The 17,409-nt window shown below is 43.6% G+C and overlaps 1 protein-coding gene across 1 annotated transcript in view; it reads right to left on the minus strand.

Annotated features, from left to right (window-relative positions):
- Positions 1–17,409, minus strand: part of uba1 (ubiquitin-like modifier activating enzyme 1) — a 297,482-nt gene that overhangs the window by 252,473 nt on the left and 27,600 nt on the right. Inside the window, exons 7-13 of the mRNA XM_087994098.1 lie at positions 16,740–16,872; positions 15,756–15,853; positions 13,688–13,834; positions 12,453–12,629; positions 11,474–11,584; positions 7,418–7,498; positions 6,124–6,279 (exon numbers count right to left, since the gene is read on the minus strand). Of these exons, the coding sequence (XP_087850224.1) occupies positions 6,124–6,279; positions 7,418–7,498; positions 11,474–11,584; positions 12,453–12,629; positions 13,688–13,834; positions 15,756–15,853; positions 16,740–16,872 (903 nt within the window). The remainder of the gene's footprint in view (positions 1–6,123; positions 6,280–7,417; positions 7,499–11,473; positions 11,585–12,452; positions 12,630–13,687; positions 13,835–15,755; positions 15,854–16,739; positions 16,873–17,409) is intronic.

Genomic DNA, 17,409 nt, shown 5'->3' on the forward strand with positions numbered 1-17,409 from the left:
CACAAATCCGACTGGGACAACACAACAATAATAGGACAAGCTAAACAGAGCTCAGCCAGAGAATTCCTAGAGGCTTGGCACACATCGACAGATTCCATCGACAAACACACTGACCGAGAGCCAATACATCGTCCACTACAACAAACAACTGGAATTGACAACTGGAAGCTGCAGGAATGAAACCAAATAGATTCCAGAAGACACAGTATAGCAGCACTTCACAGGAGGCTTCAGAGCACTGAGGATGTCACCTAGGCAGGGAACAAAATGTCTGCAAACCAACGTCCCAGCTCGGCAACAAACCCACAACAACTGCAACTTTTCACTGTACTTAGGTACATGTGACAATAATACATCAAATCAATTCAACGTAAGTGGATAACCCTTTTCTCTGAGATCCAAACGATCTGACAATTTCCCACTTTGCAAAGCAATTGCTGAATTTATACTGTTTCGTTAATATTTTTTGCGCAAACTTCTCCCAATAATTCAGGAATTGGGACCCAATGATCAGAGTGATCAAAACATTGTTGGGAAGCATGATTCGGAGATGCCGGTGTTGGACTGGGGTGTACAAAGTTAAAAATCACACAACACCAGGTTATAGTCCAACAGGTTTAATTGGAAGCACACTAGCTTTCGGAGCGACGCTCCTTCACCAGGTGGTAGACTACCCACCTGATGAAGGAGCGTCGCTCTGAAAGCTAGTGTGCTTCCAATTAAACCTGTTGGACTATAACCTGATTTTTAACTTTGTTGGAAAGCGTTCATTTAATCCAAAGGATTTTCCAACTGGAGAAGTAATATAGACAATGCTGGGTTATCTTAACGTTAATACAGCAGTGCAGACTTCAAAAGGTTTAATGTAATAGATCCCCAGCCCTGGACTGTTAACTAAGATATCATTATCCTCGGCTGTCTGGATTGTTGCCAGTACACATTACAAAAACATTGGATTAAAGAAGGGAAGCTTAGCATGGTAAAGCTGTGGGCTCAAAAGAGAGAGAAGGAATGAGATAAAGAGGATTGGAGTGAGAGCGTGTTGGACAGAAGGTGAAGGGGATACTGGAAATAGGGAGCAAAAAAAAAAAATCAGAAAGTTTTATCCTATTCTCCAACTTTAAGACTGATCACACAAATTAAGCAGTAATTTTCAGATCTCCCCATTCACAGTGGGGGTGCTTGACTGCTAGGAAGGAGAGGCTAGAGAATAAGGTGAACACCCTGCCAACGATCCACACTCTCTTACGATGGTAGCTTTTCTCAGTGAGAATCACACTGGTTGATTTGATCAGTGAGACGATGCTGCCCCATGGTGGCAAGGACTGTTACTGCAGAGTGAATGGGGTCAAATAATCCATTGGGTATCATGGAATGGTCAAACCACAAGGATATAATTCTGCCCTCCGAATCAATGCAGTTCTCTCCAAGAGACACTTGGCTAATCCCATTCTCCTGCCCTATTCTCTGCACATTCTCTTTCTTATCCAATTTCATTTCGAAAGTCATTGGCTGAATCTGACTCCACAACGCTCTCAAGCAATGCATTCTAAACTCTAACTACAATCTTTTAAAATGCATTTTGCTCGTGTTGCTGTATGGTTCTTTTGCCCACCTCCTTAGCTCATCTGCCAATGGAAATAGTTTCTGGTTTTGTCTGGAACCCACATAATTTTGAGCACCTTATCTCAGCCTTTGAAAACAAACCCCAATTTCTCCAAAATCAACATTACTGAAGCCCCTGACCCCCAGAACCATTCTTGTAGACCTTTCCTCGTCCTCTCTGATGCTTTCACATTCTTACTAAATTAGTGCAATGTTCAGAATTGGATGGTGCACCCATGTGTCAGTAACCCACTTAAGACAGTTTAATTTGGATAAATGCCAGGTATTGCATTTCGGTAAAACAAACAGGGACAGGACTTATACAGGTAAAAGTAGGTGCTTGGGAAGTACTGTAGAACAGAGAGAGCGCGAAGTGTTCAAGTACATAATTCTTTGAAGTTTGTGTCACATATAGACAGGGTGGTTAAGAAGGTGTTTAGCAGGCTTGCCCTCATTGCTCAACACCTTTTACTGCAGGAGCTGAAAGGTTATGTTGAGGCTGTACAGGATGTTGGTGAGGCCTCTTCTAGAATACTGTGCCCAGTTCTAGTCACCCTGTTATGGGAAGGATATTATTAAGCTGGAGAGGGTTCAGAAGAGATTTACCTGGATGTTGCCAGGAATGGAGGGATTATGTCATAAGGAGAGGCTGGATGGGCTGGGACATTTTTTTCAACTGGAGGGTAGGAGGTTGAGGGGTGGTCTTAGAGGTTTATAAAATCCTGAGGGGTTCAGAGGTGGTGAGTGGCAGATGTCTTTTTCCCTAGGGTGGGGAATTTCAAATTAGCAGCATGTTTTTAAGGTGAGAGGAAGAAGATTTAAAGACAGGCATGAAGAACAATTCTTTTCCACAGTGAGTGGTTCATGTTTGGAATGAATGTTCAGAGGATATGGTGGATGCTACAATGTTTAAAAGACATTTAGATAAGTACATGAATAGGAAAGGTTCAGAGGGAAATGGGCCAAGTATAGGCAAGTGGGATTAGTTGAGTTTGGGATTATGGTCGGCAGGGATTGTTTGGACTGAACGGTCTGTTTCTGTGCTGTATGTCTCTGGTGACTCTAAGACAGAGATAAGGAAGATGGTTCATCTGTGGAACTCTTTACCAGATAGGGCTGTTGAGACTAGGTCATTAAAGCTGAGCTAGACAAACCTTTAATCATTAAGGGAACAAAAGGTTATGGGAATAAAGCAGGACAATGGAGTTGGGGATTATCAGATCTCATTGAATGGTACAGCAGACTCACTGGGCGGAATGGCCTACTGCTCCCAATGTAGTATGTATTGATACTACATTGAAGGATGAACCAGCATTACAAAAGGTGCCTCCTAACAACCTTGTATCTGTAGAATTGTGCTGTTTATGTTTTATTGTCTCATCTAGCAGGCCTTATACCATTTTACAGTGTCAGCAAGTAACTGTTGATAGAAAGCAGGCTCAGTTGTTGAAGACAGTGATGAGGAATGATTTATCGCCACAGGAGAACAGTCAAATACAGTGAAAAGCTTCTTCAATTTTGCCACAATCCGGTGCCATTTTGAATAATTTAAGAGCAAGAATCAGTAAGTAGAAAGATAAAGCTCAAAGAGAGTCCGATCAGTCCTGAGCCAGCTCATCATCATCAACAACACCTGCTATGCCATCACTCTTCTGCCTCTGTCAGGGAAGGGAAGCAAGTTGTCTCCTTTGGTTTGCACACACTCACCTCCAAGTCAGAGGTTCTGTGTTCAAGTCCCACTCCAGAGTCTCAACCGCAAAAATCAAATCTGGTACACCACTGCAATACTGAGGAAGTGCCGAACTGTCAGATGGGGGCATCTTTCAAATGAGCATTTCAATCAATGGCTCCTTCTGGTGGTCTCTCATGGCAACATTTCAGAGGAGAGTAATGGAGCTATCCTGAGTGTTACTCCTTGTAAATACTTATTCATTAAGCAACATTACCAAAACAGACATACACTGTATACAGTAAATGGCAGACCATTAGTAGCATTAAAATACAGAGGGATTCAGGTGTTCAGGTCTACAATTCCCTGAAAATGGCAGGGTAGCTCAGTGGTTAGCACTATTGCCTCACAGCGCCAGACACTTGGGTTCGATTCCACCCTCGGGTGACTGTCTGTGAGAGTTTCCTCTGGGAGCTCTGGTTTCCTCCCACATTCCAAAGATGTGCAGGTTATGTGAATTGGCCATGTTATATTTCCCATAGTGTTAGGTGCATTAGTCAGGGGTGAAGTAGGGGAATGGGTCTGGGTGGGTTACTCTTCGGAGGGTCGATGTGGACTTGTTGAGCCAAATGGCCTGTTTCCACACTGTAGGGAATCTAATCTAAAAACGTGGATATAGGTGGTCAAGAAGGCATATGCCATGATTGTCTTCATCGACTGGGGCATAGATTATAAAAATCAGAGAGTCACACTGCCGTTTATATTGAACTTAAATTAACCCACATATGGAATATTGTGTACAATTCTGGTCGCCACACTACTGGAAGGATGCGGAGGCTTCGGAGAGGGTACAGAAATGGTTTACCAGGATGTTGTCTGGTTTGGAGGGTATTAGCCATAAGGAGAGATTGGACAAACTTTGTTTGTTTTCACTCAAACATTGGAGGCTTAGGGATAGAAAATTGAGAGACACAAATAGAACAGATAAATAGAACGGATAGTCGGAGCTTTTCCCCTGGGTAGAATGGTCAATTACCGGGTGACATAGATTTAATGTAAAAAGGGGCAAGTTTAAAGGAGATGTGAGGGGCAGGTTTTTTACACAGATGGCGCTACGTGCTTAGAATGTAGTGCTGGAGGAGGTGGTAGAAGCTGATACAATAGCAAGGTTTAAGAGACATTGCAACAGATGCACATGAATAGGCAGGGAACAGAGGGATATGGATCACATGGAGGTTTAGTTTAGAAAAAGCTTGGTGGGCCGAAGGGCCTGTCACTGTTCTTTGATAATCTGGACCTCACCATGTTTCCACTTGTACGAGCTTACTCTGTACAAATTGGCAGCTATGTTTCCTAAGTTACGACAGTTACATGCCGAGGTCATGAAAGGTGCTTTACAAATGCAAATCTTTCTCTCTTTAGAACGGCAATGGGCGTCATCACTTGCAAAATGCACTGGCAACTGCTCCTGGGGTATATGTGCAGGAAAAGGCTATCCAATGTTTTCACATTAACGTTTTGTGGAAATCTGAAGCATGTCCTCAAGGCTTGAGCTTATTTTCTGGACCCTTGCAGATTTCCTTTAAGGATCAGGAACAAAACTTTTAAACTGAATTAAAGTGAAAAGAACAAAACATATCTAAATGGCCTGGGATAGATAAAGGACTGGTGGCCCAGACTGAAGGAAACAACAGACAGTGTTTGGACATAACAATGTTGACTGGATCAATATTAAAGGCATTAGGGGCCCTCTTGTGGCAAGCAGGTGGTATTGCTACCCCGGACCTATAGACCCAGGTTCAAGCCCCACCTGCTCCAGAGGTGTTTAATAACATCTCTAAAACAGCTTGATTAGACAAATAGGTTAATAAAAACAAAATGAACAGAAGTCTTTGTTGCTAAATTTATAGATTACACACCAAGATAGATGAAGGAGCAGGTAGTAGTGGGGTGGTGGACAAAGAAGTGGCAAAATACAATGTGGCAAAGTGTGAAGCTATATACTTTGGCAGGAAGAAAGGAGGTGTAGACTATTCTCTACAGAGAGAAAGACATTGGAAATCTGAAGCACAAAGGGGTTGAAGAGTTCTAGTTCAGAATTTTGTTGGGGTTAACACACAGGCTCAGTTGGCTGTTGGTAAAGCAAATGCAGCGTTAGCGTTTATTTCAAGAGGGCTGGAATACAACAGCAGAAATATACTGCTGAGGCTAAATAAGGCTCTGTCAGACCATATTTGGAATATTTTGGGCCTCATATCTAAGGAAGGATGTGCTGGTGTTGGAGAGATCCACAGATGGTTCATGAGAATGATCCCAGGGGATGAAGGGCTTGTCATATGGGGTGCATTTGAGGACTCCGGGGGCCTGTACTTAATGGAGTTTAGAACGATGATGGGAGAGGTCATTGAAACTTGCAGAATACTAAGAGGCCTAGACAGAGTGGACATGGAGAAGATATTTCCACGAGTAGGAGAGACTAGGACCTGAGGGCACAGCCTCAGTGTGAAGAGATAATGCTTTAGAACGGAGATGAGGAGGAATTTCTTCAGCCAGAGTGTGGTGAATTTAAGACAGAGATAGAGGTTCTTGATTAATAAAGGGATCAAAGGTTATGGGGAGAAACTGGGAGAATGGGCTTGAGAAACAGATCAGCCATGATTGAATGGCGGAGCAGGCCAAATGGCCTAATTCTGTTCCTGTATCAAATGGATAATCAGATCAGCCACAATCTCATTGAACGGCAGAGCAGACCTGATGGGCCAAATGGCCTATTTTCTCTCCTACATCTTGTGGTCTAGCTTTTCCTAAATTGGAACAAAGTGGTTATAATGCAACTTGCTCTGACTCACCGTTATATCGCCAGGTCTGAAGAGAAACTGCCTGTTCAGATTTGATCGTTCAATTGTGTCCATGTCAGTCACTGTGATGCTCCCGCCCTCTCCTGCTCCCAAGCCAATCATGGCAAAGTTCTTCATCAGCTCACATCCAATGGCACCGGCCCCTACCTAGAGCACAGCAAGAGTAAAGCAATCCTCAAGGAACAGTCATCACATTAAATATCTATCTATGAGAGGAATGGTGAGAGGCAGCTAAGGGGGATACAAGCCTAATTTGTATCATCTCTCATTATTCAATACTCAGAGTACTAGTTGTTTAATGCTTATTGGCACGTTAGTACAGAAGGCCAGGCGTGAGGATTGGTTAACTCAGATGGCTGGACAGCTGGTTTGTAATGCAGAGTGATACCAACAGGGTGGGTACAACTCCTGTGTCAGCTGACGTTACCATGAAGGAGAAAGTGAGGACTGCAGATGCTGGAGGTCAGAGTCGAGCCTCATTTCTGATGAAGGGCTCTTGCCCAAAATGTCGATTCTCTTGTTCCTTGGATGCTGCTGACCTGCTGTGCTTTTCCAGCACCACACTCTTGTTACCATGAAGGCCCTGCTTTCCCAACATTGCTCCTTGCCTGAGGTGTGACTACCCTTAGGGTAAGCTCGCTGCGAATTGTCTCTCCCTAATGAGAGAGTGGGACTATGGTGACCTTTGTTACTGCATGGGAACACAAGTCCAACTAGTCAGGCAGATAAGATACATGGTTGGACACACAGTGGTGTCACAGAAGTGTTGATCCACACTTGACCAAGAGCCCAAACTTTACTTAATCTTTCATGGGATACGGGAGAGTCAGGGGCTAGGCCAGAAGTTATTGCCCGTCACTAATTGCTCTTCAGGAGGTGGTATTGAGTCACCTTATTGAACTGCTATGTGGCGCTAAAGAGGGAGCTCCAGGATTACAACTTCAACAGTGAAGAATGGCAACTAGTTCTAACTGAGGATTTGATGTGACTTGTAGGTGATTTTGTCGATGGAGTTGTTCCAGCGTTTCTGTCTGCCTTGTCCTTCTAATTGGGGTTTTGGAAGCTGCTGTTGAAGAGGCCTTGATGAGTTGCTGCAGTGCATCATGTAGATGATGCACCCTGCTGTGACCGTGCATCAGTGCCGGATGGGGCGTTGAAAGTGCTATCCTATGTTGTAACACTATGAGGGAAGGGCAGAGGTGAAATCACCCACACTGGGCACTAACATTTTTGAGAGAATGGAAGTACTCTGAAAGGAAGGAACCAGATCTCACCCTCCACTTACCAGGAAGTATTTCTGCATCTTCAGCTTCTCTTGAAATTCAGCTCCGAAGATGGCAATCTGCCCGTCGTAACGGCAGCCTCTCTGCAAGGAAGAACAGAAACAGCAGGGCCAGTCAGGTTGGTAATGTCAGGGCATGATGGGCCATTGCATTCTGTACTGATTGATTCTCTGTCTAAACCCACTCACAACTCAACTGGCAACAAGTGCTGTACTCCAGCACATTGGACAGTAAGCACCATTCCCATTGTCACTTGAGACAATCCCATTGAGAGTTTATCGATCCACTTCCACCCATTAACTTTCCAGTCAGATTTATCCCCAATCTTTACCATATAATTGATTTTGGCCAATTAATCTTATTTTTCCCATAATAAACCCAATTATATGCTCTTGATTGTGTTAACGGATTGGCTAACAATTACTCCAAAGTTACCTTCTGGTGGATACACATCTATTCCTAGGTCAAGCTTTCACACATCGTATTCACACCTACTGAGATTGCATGAATTGCATCAACTTGTTCTCAGAAACAAGCGTGATCTGCTAGGAATACACAGAACCCAGATTACTCAGTCCCTGCTCTGTCTCAGCCGGTGACACATCTCAGCTCCATCAGAAGGTCAGGAGGTCAAGTCCCAGTCTGGGGGCCTTGAAGCCATAAACAAACCTGATGCCGCGGAGGGTGTCACTCTCCAGACGAGGCAATGAGAAACCCTCTTGGGTGGATGTGCAAGATCGCAGGGATGTTCTGGCCAGCATGTATTGAAACCCTTTGTGGGATCTTGTTGTGCACACATTGGCTGCCACATGTTCTACATCACAGCAGCAGCACACAACTGGTTTACTGAGATGATGGAATCCATCACATAGATGAAAGTTCTTTTTCCTCTCTGTATTTCTTACTCACTGATCAGCGGCAACATCATCTGTAAATGCACTTCAATGCAGCCAATTGTGAGAGGGTGCACTTTGGTGGGAATAATAAAAAGGGTCACATATTCCTTTCAAAGTAAAAGTCTTAACAGAGGCCTGGGATCTTCACATGCAGACTACTACAAGTGCATACACCGTGTCGAAAACTGTGGTGCTGGAAAAGCATAGCTGGTCAGGCAGTGTCTGAGGAGCAGGAGAGACGACGCTTTGGGCATAAGCTGTTCCTGATGAAGGGCTTATTCTCAAAACATCAACTCTCCTGTTCCTCAGATGCTGCCTGACCTGCTGTGCTGTGCTTTTCCAGCTACACACTTTTCGACTCCGACTCTCCAGCATCTGTACATCTCATTATATATACACACAATTGCAAATTACAAAAGAGGACAGATTTATTTCTAGGATATTTGATTCACTCACAGACTCATACAGAACAGGCTCTTCGGCCCATTGAGTCTGCAACATCAAAAATATACTGCTGCCTACAATCGTCCAATGCTCCCGCAACTAGGCCCATAGCCTTGAATGTTATGATACTTCTTGTGCTCATCCATTTTTAAAGGTTGTGATGTTTCCTGCCTCAACTACCCTCCCAGGCAAGTGCATTCCTGACCCTCGCCACAGTCTGGCTGAAAAAAAATCCATCCTCAAATCCCCTTCAATTCTCCTGGCTTCCATTTTAAAATTATGCCCCCTTTTTACTGACCGTAAGCTAACAGGTTATAAACTTGTATAAAACTAGGAGCAGTGGGCACTGTTCTAGCCTCCCTAATATAGGCAGTTCAAAAACCATTGACCAAAAAAAACATTTTCACAGAGCGAGTAGCTAGGTTCTGGAAGTGTGGTACAGAGGGTTAACATTGAGACGTTCAAGGGGGCGTGGGATGATTCTTTATGGGAAATGGAAAAATATTGGTATTAACTCAAAATGGTCAAACAGCAGGCTTAGACATGATGTGCTAAAGGATCTGTGTACCATAACAATTCTGTGACATAAGGATGATAGTGAACTAAGGGGCATAGCCTCAAAATAAGGGGGCACAGATTTAGGACTGAGTTGAGGAGGAAATTATTCACCCAAAGGGTTGTCAATCTGTGGAATTCCCTGCCCAGTGAAGCAGGTGAGGCTATCGCATTGAACTCTCTTAAGACAAAGATTTTTGAACAGTATAAAAATTAAGGGTTATGGTGAGCGGGCAGGTAAATGGAGCTGAGTTCATGAAAAGATCAGTCATGATCTTATTGAATGGTGGACCAGGCTGGAGGGGCCAAATGGCCTATTCCTGCTCCTATTTCTTATGTTCTAATGATCTTATGACTTCAAGCCACAAAAGATGTACAACACAGACACAGACCTTTCGGTCCAACTCGTCCATGCCGACCAGATATCCCAAACTAATATAGTTTGGGATATCTGGCACTTGGCCTATATCCCTCTAAACCCTTGCTACGAATATACCTATCCAGATGCCTTTTAAATGTTGCAATTGTACTAGCCTCCACCACTTCATCCGGCAGCTTCCCCTCTCACTCTAATCCTATCCCCTCTATCTTTGGTCTCTCCCACCCCAGGGGAAAGACTTTGTCTATTTACTCTACCCATGCCCCTCATGATTTTATAAACCTCTATAAGGTCACCCCTCAGCCTCTGACGCTCCAGTCTATTTAGCCCCTCCCAATAACTCAAACCCTCCAACATCCTTGTAAATCTTTTCGGAACCCTTTCAAGTTTTACAACATCCTTCCTATAGGAGGGAGACCAGAATTGCACACAATATTCCAAAAGTGGCCTAACCAATACCCTATACAGCCACACATGACCTCAACTCCTATACTCAATGCTCTGATCAATAAAGGGAAGCCAACTAAATGCCTTCTTCACTATCCTATCTACATGAGACTCCACTTTCAAGGAGCTATGAACCTGCACTCCAAAGTGTCTTTGTTCAGCAACATTCCCGAGGACCTTACCATTAAATGTATAAGTCCTTCCCTGATGTGCCTTTCCAAAATGCAGCACCTCACATTTATCCAAATTAAACTCCATCTGCCACTCCTCAGTCCAATGGCCCATCTGATCAAGATCATGTTGCACTGTAAGGTAACCTTCTTCACTGTCCACAAAAATCCCCAATTTTGGTGTCATCTGCAAACTTACTATATGTACCTCTTATATTCACATACAAAATCATTTATATAAATGACAAAAAGTAGAGGACCCAGCACCGATCCTTGTGGCACTCCACTGGTCACAGGCCTCCAGTCTGAAAAGCAACCCTCCACCACCACCCTCTATCTTCTACCTTCGAGCCAGTTCTGTATCCAAATGGCTAGTTCTCCCTTTATTCCATGTGATCTAACCTTGCTAATCAGTCTATCATGAGAAACCTTGTCGAATGTCTTACTGAAGTCCATATAGAACACCTCCACTGGTCTGCCGTCATCAATCCTCCTTGTTACTTCTTCAAAAAACTCAGTCAAGTTTGTGAGACATGATTTCCTACACACAAAGCCATGTTGACTATCCCAAATCAATCCTTGCCTTTCCAAATACATGTACATCCTGCACCTCAGGATTCCCTCCAGCAACTTGCCCACCACAGAGGTCAGCTAGCCTATAGTTCCCTGGCTTTTCCTTACCACCTTTCATAAGTAGTGGTGCCACGTTACCCAACTTCCAGTCTTCCGGCACCTCACCTGTGACTATCGATGAAACAAGTATCTCAGCAAGAGGCCCAGCAATCATTGGCTTCTCACAGAGTTCTAGGGTACACCTGATCAAGTTTGGCGATTTATCCACCTTTATGCAGTTTAAGACAATCCAGCACTTCCTCCTCTGTAATATGGACATTTTTTCAAGATGTCACCATCTACTTCCCCACATTCACTATCTTCCATTTATTAAAGAAGAAACTAGATAAATGCATGAAATAGAACAAAGCATGTTGATGAGGTTATATGAGGCTGGTGTGGAACATAAATTCTGGTATAAGCCAGTTGGACCAAATGGATTTTGTGGTGTTCACTATAAGCAATTCTGAAAGCTTCATCGAGATGGGATTGTTAGAGAGAGAGAGAGAAATGGTGAGGCTGTAGTATGTAGATCAGAATCCTGCTGATACTTACAGGTGCAAAGTTTTCTTCGAATAAAGGGAAATCTTTGTTTTCCTCAGGCAAACACTCGAGTGCATCGAAGTACATCCACTGGTGGAGAGGCGTGAACTTCCCCGTACAGGCCTGAAACCACAAATCAGTGCAGAGCTAAGGAGGTAGCCACGACACTACTCGAATCAGCATAGATTCATAGAATCCCTACAGTATGGAAGCTGGCCATTCTGCCCATCGAGTCCACAATGACCTTCCGAAGACCATCTCAACCAGACCCACCTCCTGCCTACCCTATCCCTGTACCCCTACATTTGATATGGCTAACCCACCCAGTCTGTGCATCCTAGAACACTAGGGGCAATTTACCATGGCCAATCCACTTAACCTAGAAGGGCACGCTTAACGAAGGTTACATACGAACTAGGAGCAGGAGTAGGCAATTCCACCACTCAATTCAATCATGGCTGATCTCATCTCAGCCTCAACCCTAATCTCCTGCTCACCCTCCATAACCCTTAAGTCTATTACTAATTTAAAAATCTGTCTATCTCGTCCTCACAATTATTCAGTGTCCCAGCATCAACCGCAATCTGCGGGAGTGAATTCCACAGATTCATGACCCTTTGAGAGAGTCCCAGTTCTGTATTAACACAGGATAGAAGTTGCTTGGAAAACACATTCAAAGTCACGTTAACACTGAAGTCTGTCCCCAGGACTGACAAAACATGGTATACCATGGAGCTTTCAAATCTTTTACAGAGACACAGAACGGCCAGTGACCAATGTCCTGAGACTTAGCAACTCTCTGCTGATTCATCCCTCACCACACACCACCCTTTTAAGAGAAGCCCCATTCCCCATTTTAAAATGGCAGCAGTGATGACAGACGATAGCAGGGTATCTAACCTGCTCTTTGCCCCTTTACAATGTGGCTCCAAATTAAATATGGTGGCCTCATGTCACAAAGCGTCTGTATTAGACTTCACCTCGGTTTTACCTTCATGACTTCCTGTGCAGCGATACCACCAATAAATGCAGTGATAGGACTCAGGTTGCCCATAGCAACATAGGCCAGTTTTCTCACTAGCTCCTCATCCAAGGGACTTTCATTTAGGATCGACGGGTCATTCTCACTGAGCTTATTTGCAATAGTCACTAAGACATCTGCATCAGTCTACAAGAGAAATGGAAAGAAATAATAAGTTTTAAATATGTATGTAATTTTTTTAACCTCTATTCATCCACATTTTCTTCTTTGAGAGTAACAATTTGGTGGCTAATTGCCTTCAAAGTGAGGGATTTCGCTGAAGGACGGAAAAAAAGCTTCAATAAAAACACAAACTTTATTTGCATTGGCTTCTGGATGTAAGAAAGGATTTGCATTTACATAGCATATTTTACAGCCATAGGATGTACCAAAGCATTTAACCAAAGTCCTACTTAAAATGGTTGTCTGTAAATTTGAATCCATCTAGTTCAGATACATGCCATTTGGCCCATCAAGTTTGCACTGACCCTCCAAAGAGCATCTCACTAAGACCCACACCCTTACCCTATAACACTGCATTTTTCCATGGCTCATCCACCTAACTTACACATCCCTGATCCCTATGGTGAAATCCACCTAACCAGCACAGCTTTGGTCTGTGGGAGGAAACTAGGCCAAACCCATGCAGGCACGGCGAGAATGTGCAAATTCCACACTGATAGTGAGCCTGGAATCGAACCTGGGTCCCTGGCACCAGAATGCAGCAGTGCTAACCACCGAGCCACCACGTTGCCAATTTGCACACGGTGAGCTCGCACAAATAGCAACATGACAATGGCTAGGGAATCCGATGTGGATCAGGCGATAAATATTGGTCAGGACATCAGACAGAACTTCCCTGGTTTTCCTTGAAAGTAGCATCACAGGATCTTTTACATTCACCTGGGTTAAAGTCTCAATCAAAAAAATGGCACCTTCGACTTTGCAGCACTCTCTCAGTGCAGCGTTGGCAACAAAGTAATATGCTCACATCTTTGGAGTGTGTGTTGAACCTACAAGGTTCTGACTGAGAGGTGAAGGCGCGACCCACTGACCCAGGCCTTGATATCTACACTAGTCTTAACAAAGATTGACATTCATTTCAATAACAGTGTGGAGGAACGTGGTGGACAATAATAGGATGTTATTAAGTCAGGATTATTGTCTGAGGAGCCAATCCACGTCCAGGTAGCAGGCACACTCACCTTTCCCCAGGGTTTGGGGAGCTGGCTATAATCCTTCACGAACTGATGGAGAGCCTGGAAGGCAATATGCAACGTTCCCTGTCTGTTTGCTTTCCCAAAGTCAGAAACCTGGTATTTTGGCTCCTTTAGTGCCTCCCCAAAGGATTTCTGTGAATGAAGAGGTGAGAGCTAGTGTAAGTAACCAGACTGGCGAGGTACCTCTCGTACCGCGTACAGTCAGTTCTGCTATAACGGGATAGTTCCATTCTCCTGCAATCTCGCGTTAATTGGAAAGAGCATAATAGCAGCACCATTTAAACTAAAGGGGTCAGAATCGCATTATAACCAACGCACTTTAAAACTTTGCGCTTTAGAATGTTTCCCCAATTTGTCAATTGTGTTGCAATGAATTCGCATTAATGAAGCGCGGGTTATAGCAGAACAACCTGTACTTCAGCAGTGGCAAAGGTCACCCAAAAACAGTGCCAACAAAGAAACACACAGTGACCTACAACACCAACAGCCGTAACCTCTGCTAAAGCCATGACCAATGAAGCATCAAGTTCCGACATCACTTTCTCTGAGGCACTTCAGTCTGCCTCATCAACAGAACATCAAACTTTTCAGAGAATCCCGAGGCTTGGAAGGTTAGATTCTGAGATGGTGTTGGATGGATTTGTTTGAACGTGAAAGATCGAGGGGCGATCTAAACGAGCCATTTTCACTGGCAGGATGCATTTAGAGAAACCAATTCCTCTGGTCAAGGTTTGAAGGGGATATCATCCCAAACTTGGAGCTAGTCCAATTAGGAAGGAAATCAGGAAACACCTCTCTCACATGACATGTTGCTGATAATGTGGAAATCTTATTTCTAAAAGCTGATGTATGCTTGGACAATTAACTGAAGATTTCAAGACTTTTATTTGCTCTTGGGATGTCAGCATCACTGGCAAGGCCAGTATTTATTGCCCATCTCTAATTAGAGTCAGAGTCATACAGCAAGGAAAGAGACCCGTCGGCCCAACTCATCCATGCCAACCAGGTTTCCTATACTGAACTAGTCCCATTTACCGGCGTTTGGCCCATATTTCTCCAAACCTTTCCTATCCATGTACCCCTGATAAGATGGTTTTTGAACCATTGTGTCGTGTAGTCACACCCAATACTACTGAGATCAATAACTTGTCTCGAGGAACACTGTGGGAAAAGAAGATTGAATCCAGCCCTGACTAAACAAAATGGTGGAGAAGGACCTGAGGGATTGATTGGTCTCCTATTCCAGACATTTTTGTCATGAAACAATCAGGGAAGAGGAGGATTGGAACACGCTTATGATGAATAAATTCACAGGATGGTAACTAGGGTGGCGAATCCCCCAGGGGTTACCATGGAGTGCTGAGGAATTGAACACTGGGTTACTAGACATACCCCATGAGTAAAAAAGATATCTCAGAGAAATTTAAAACATGGCTCCTCTCATGGCCAACACCAACACGAGGTCTAGCACCATGTGTGCACTTGCAAAAATCACAGCACTAAGAACTGAATTGACTGCTCTGCCCAGATCAATGCAGCTATCGATCACACAGACTGCCCACCATCCGGCTTCAACTCAATGTGGCAAAACAACACAAGTCTGTAGATGTTGCAGGCCAGCTGAGTGTACAGGCTAAGGTATCAGTCCAGCAGACTTTGTTTTAACTGGCCCCTTATGACAGCACTCTCGATAAACCTGCAAAACATTTAGACCTCAAATATCGCAAAGTTCACTGTCTTACCACAATCTCCGAGTAGTCACCTGTGGGAGCGAGTGAGAAGGTTCTCTGCCAGTAAGTTTTACTTCAGGCAAAGTTGCAATGTTATTTAAGTGATTTATGCTGTAAATAAAATTATATTGATACTCCCTGCGTTAGGTTTCTATTACTTAGTGTGTATTTTTGCATTGATTACATGGAGCTCTTAAAATCAATCGGAATAGTTGATCAATCATTTTGGAACCTGCCAAATGTGAAAGGATAGGTATTAAAGTGGCAATGGAGAATGGGTGACATCTGCAGGAATGGACCAGCCAAAACATCCAGAGACTTACAAACATCAATGTCTGCGGCATTTTCACTTCCATCGCAATCCCGCCTTTCTCATAATCGCTAAAGTCACTCGTGTCACCGATAAAGAAGGAATAAGGATCTAAAGGAAAGACAGACCAAAAATCAATGAGAAGTCTTCTTTTCTCTCTGAGGGTTGTTCCAATGTGGAATTCTCTTCCCCAGCAGGTCGTGAAGACTTTCGATCTAGGTTGATAACTGATCGACAAAGAAGTTAAGGATTACGAGAGGATGGACTGGAAAATAGAACTGAGACCATGACCATTTCAGCCATGATTGTACTATTCTGAAGAAGAGTCTTTCCAGACTCAAAACATTTGCTCGGTTTGTCCATCAACATCTGTGTTGAAAGGAGAAGATTATTAAGTTTTTTTTAAATGACAGTTTCTGGTTTGAGGGTCAGTCACCAGAATTAAAATAACAAGCAAAAGAATGGGATGGTGGATAGGTTACAGCTGGGTTAGGAGAGTGGGAAGAGAAAATGATCTTTAAAAAAAAAAGCAGTGGTTTATGATGCTCTAGAATGCACTGTCTTCACAGGACAGAGGAATCAGATTCAATAGCAACACAGTTTGATAACCTTGGGGTTATGGGGAGTGAGCAGAGCAGTTTGCTTAATTGAATGGCTTCTCAAAAAGAGCCAGTTCAGGTTTCATGGGCTGAACAGCCTTATGATTCCACAATGAAGGATTCAGGGACTTCGGCCGTCCAGTCAACAACGGCTCCTTATAGTAAAACATAGGAGGGTAAACATACTGATCAAATCCATCTCAAACTATTTCCAAACCAAACTGCAGCAGGCTAGTCCATATCTTAACTTAGTAATTACTTCACGCAACTAGTAAAATCTTTTAGCTGCATCTCAGAATGCTTTTTCACACTGGAACGTTCCTCTTGTCTTTGTTATCTGGCAGCAAGATATTATTGTGGGGTTTTACTGCCCTCTATTGTTACTACAAGCTGCTTACCATTAACCTGGATTTCAATGGGTGTGCAGTTGTTCAGTTCAGTCATACCCTGAACCTGAGAGAAAGTCACATAATCCCCAGGCTGAAATCCGTGCCATGCCTCATCCATACAGGTCACCAGGCCAGGATTGCCCTACAGTTTAAAAAAAAAAATCACAGCAATATGTTTTTTTAAGTGCCTTTTCAGCATTATTTTCCTGCACTCAATTACTGACCAAACTTTTAAGCAAAAGAAGCATTCGCACTGTTCTGAGGAAGGGTCATTTGATCTAAAATGTTAATTCTAAGTTATCTCCACAGATGCTGCCAGACCCACTGAGCTTTTCCAGCAATTTCTGTTTTGGTTTCTGATTTATAGTATCTGCAGTTTTTTTGGTTTTTATTAAGCATTTGCACTGTGTTCAGTTTCCTTGGCTCCCTGCATGTGAGGGAGCTGAGAATCAATTGAACCCAGGAGATTCCTGGACGTCAACATTGGCCAACTCCCTCTAGTGTTGATCCTGGAGCCAACAGGTAGACCTTTGATTGTTCTTCAGTTCTGACACTGCCTTTCTCACACTGTTTCAATTAACACTTCTCCCATTTGTTCCTTTCTGATGTTTCTACCTCAGTGATTGCAGTGTTCCATTTACATTGGAAGATCTGGATCATGATGTGTGCCATGCTCCAC

Source organism: Chiloscyllium plagiosum, unplaced genomic scaffold, assembly GCF_037043375.1.
Source record: "Chiloscyllium plagiosum isolate Xiang-an unplaced genomic scaffold, Cpla_swu_hap1 HiC_scaffold_14, whole genome shotgun sequence".
In the NCBI taxonomy this organism is placed as follows: Eukaryota; Metazoa; Chordata; class Chondrichthyes; order Orectolobiformes; family Hemiscylliidae; genus Chiloscyllium; species Chiloscyllium plagiosum.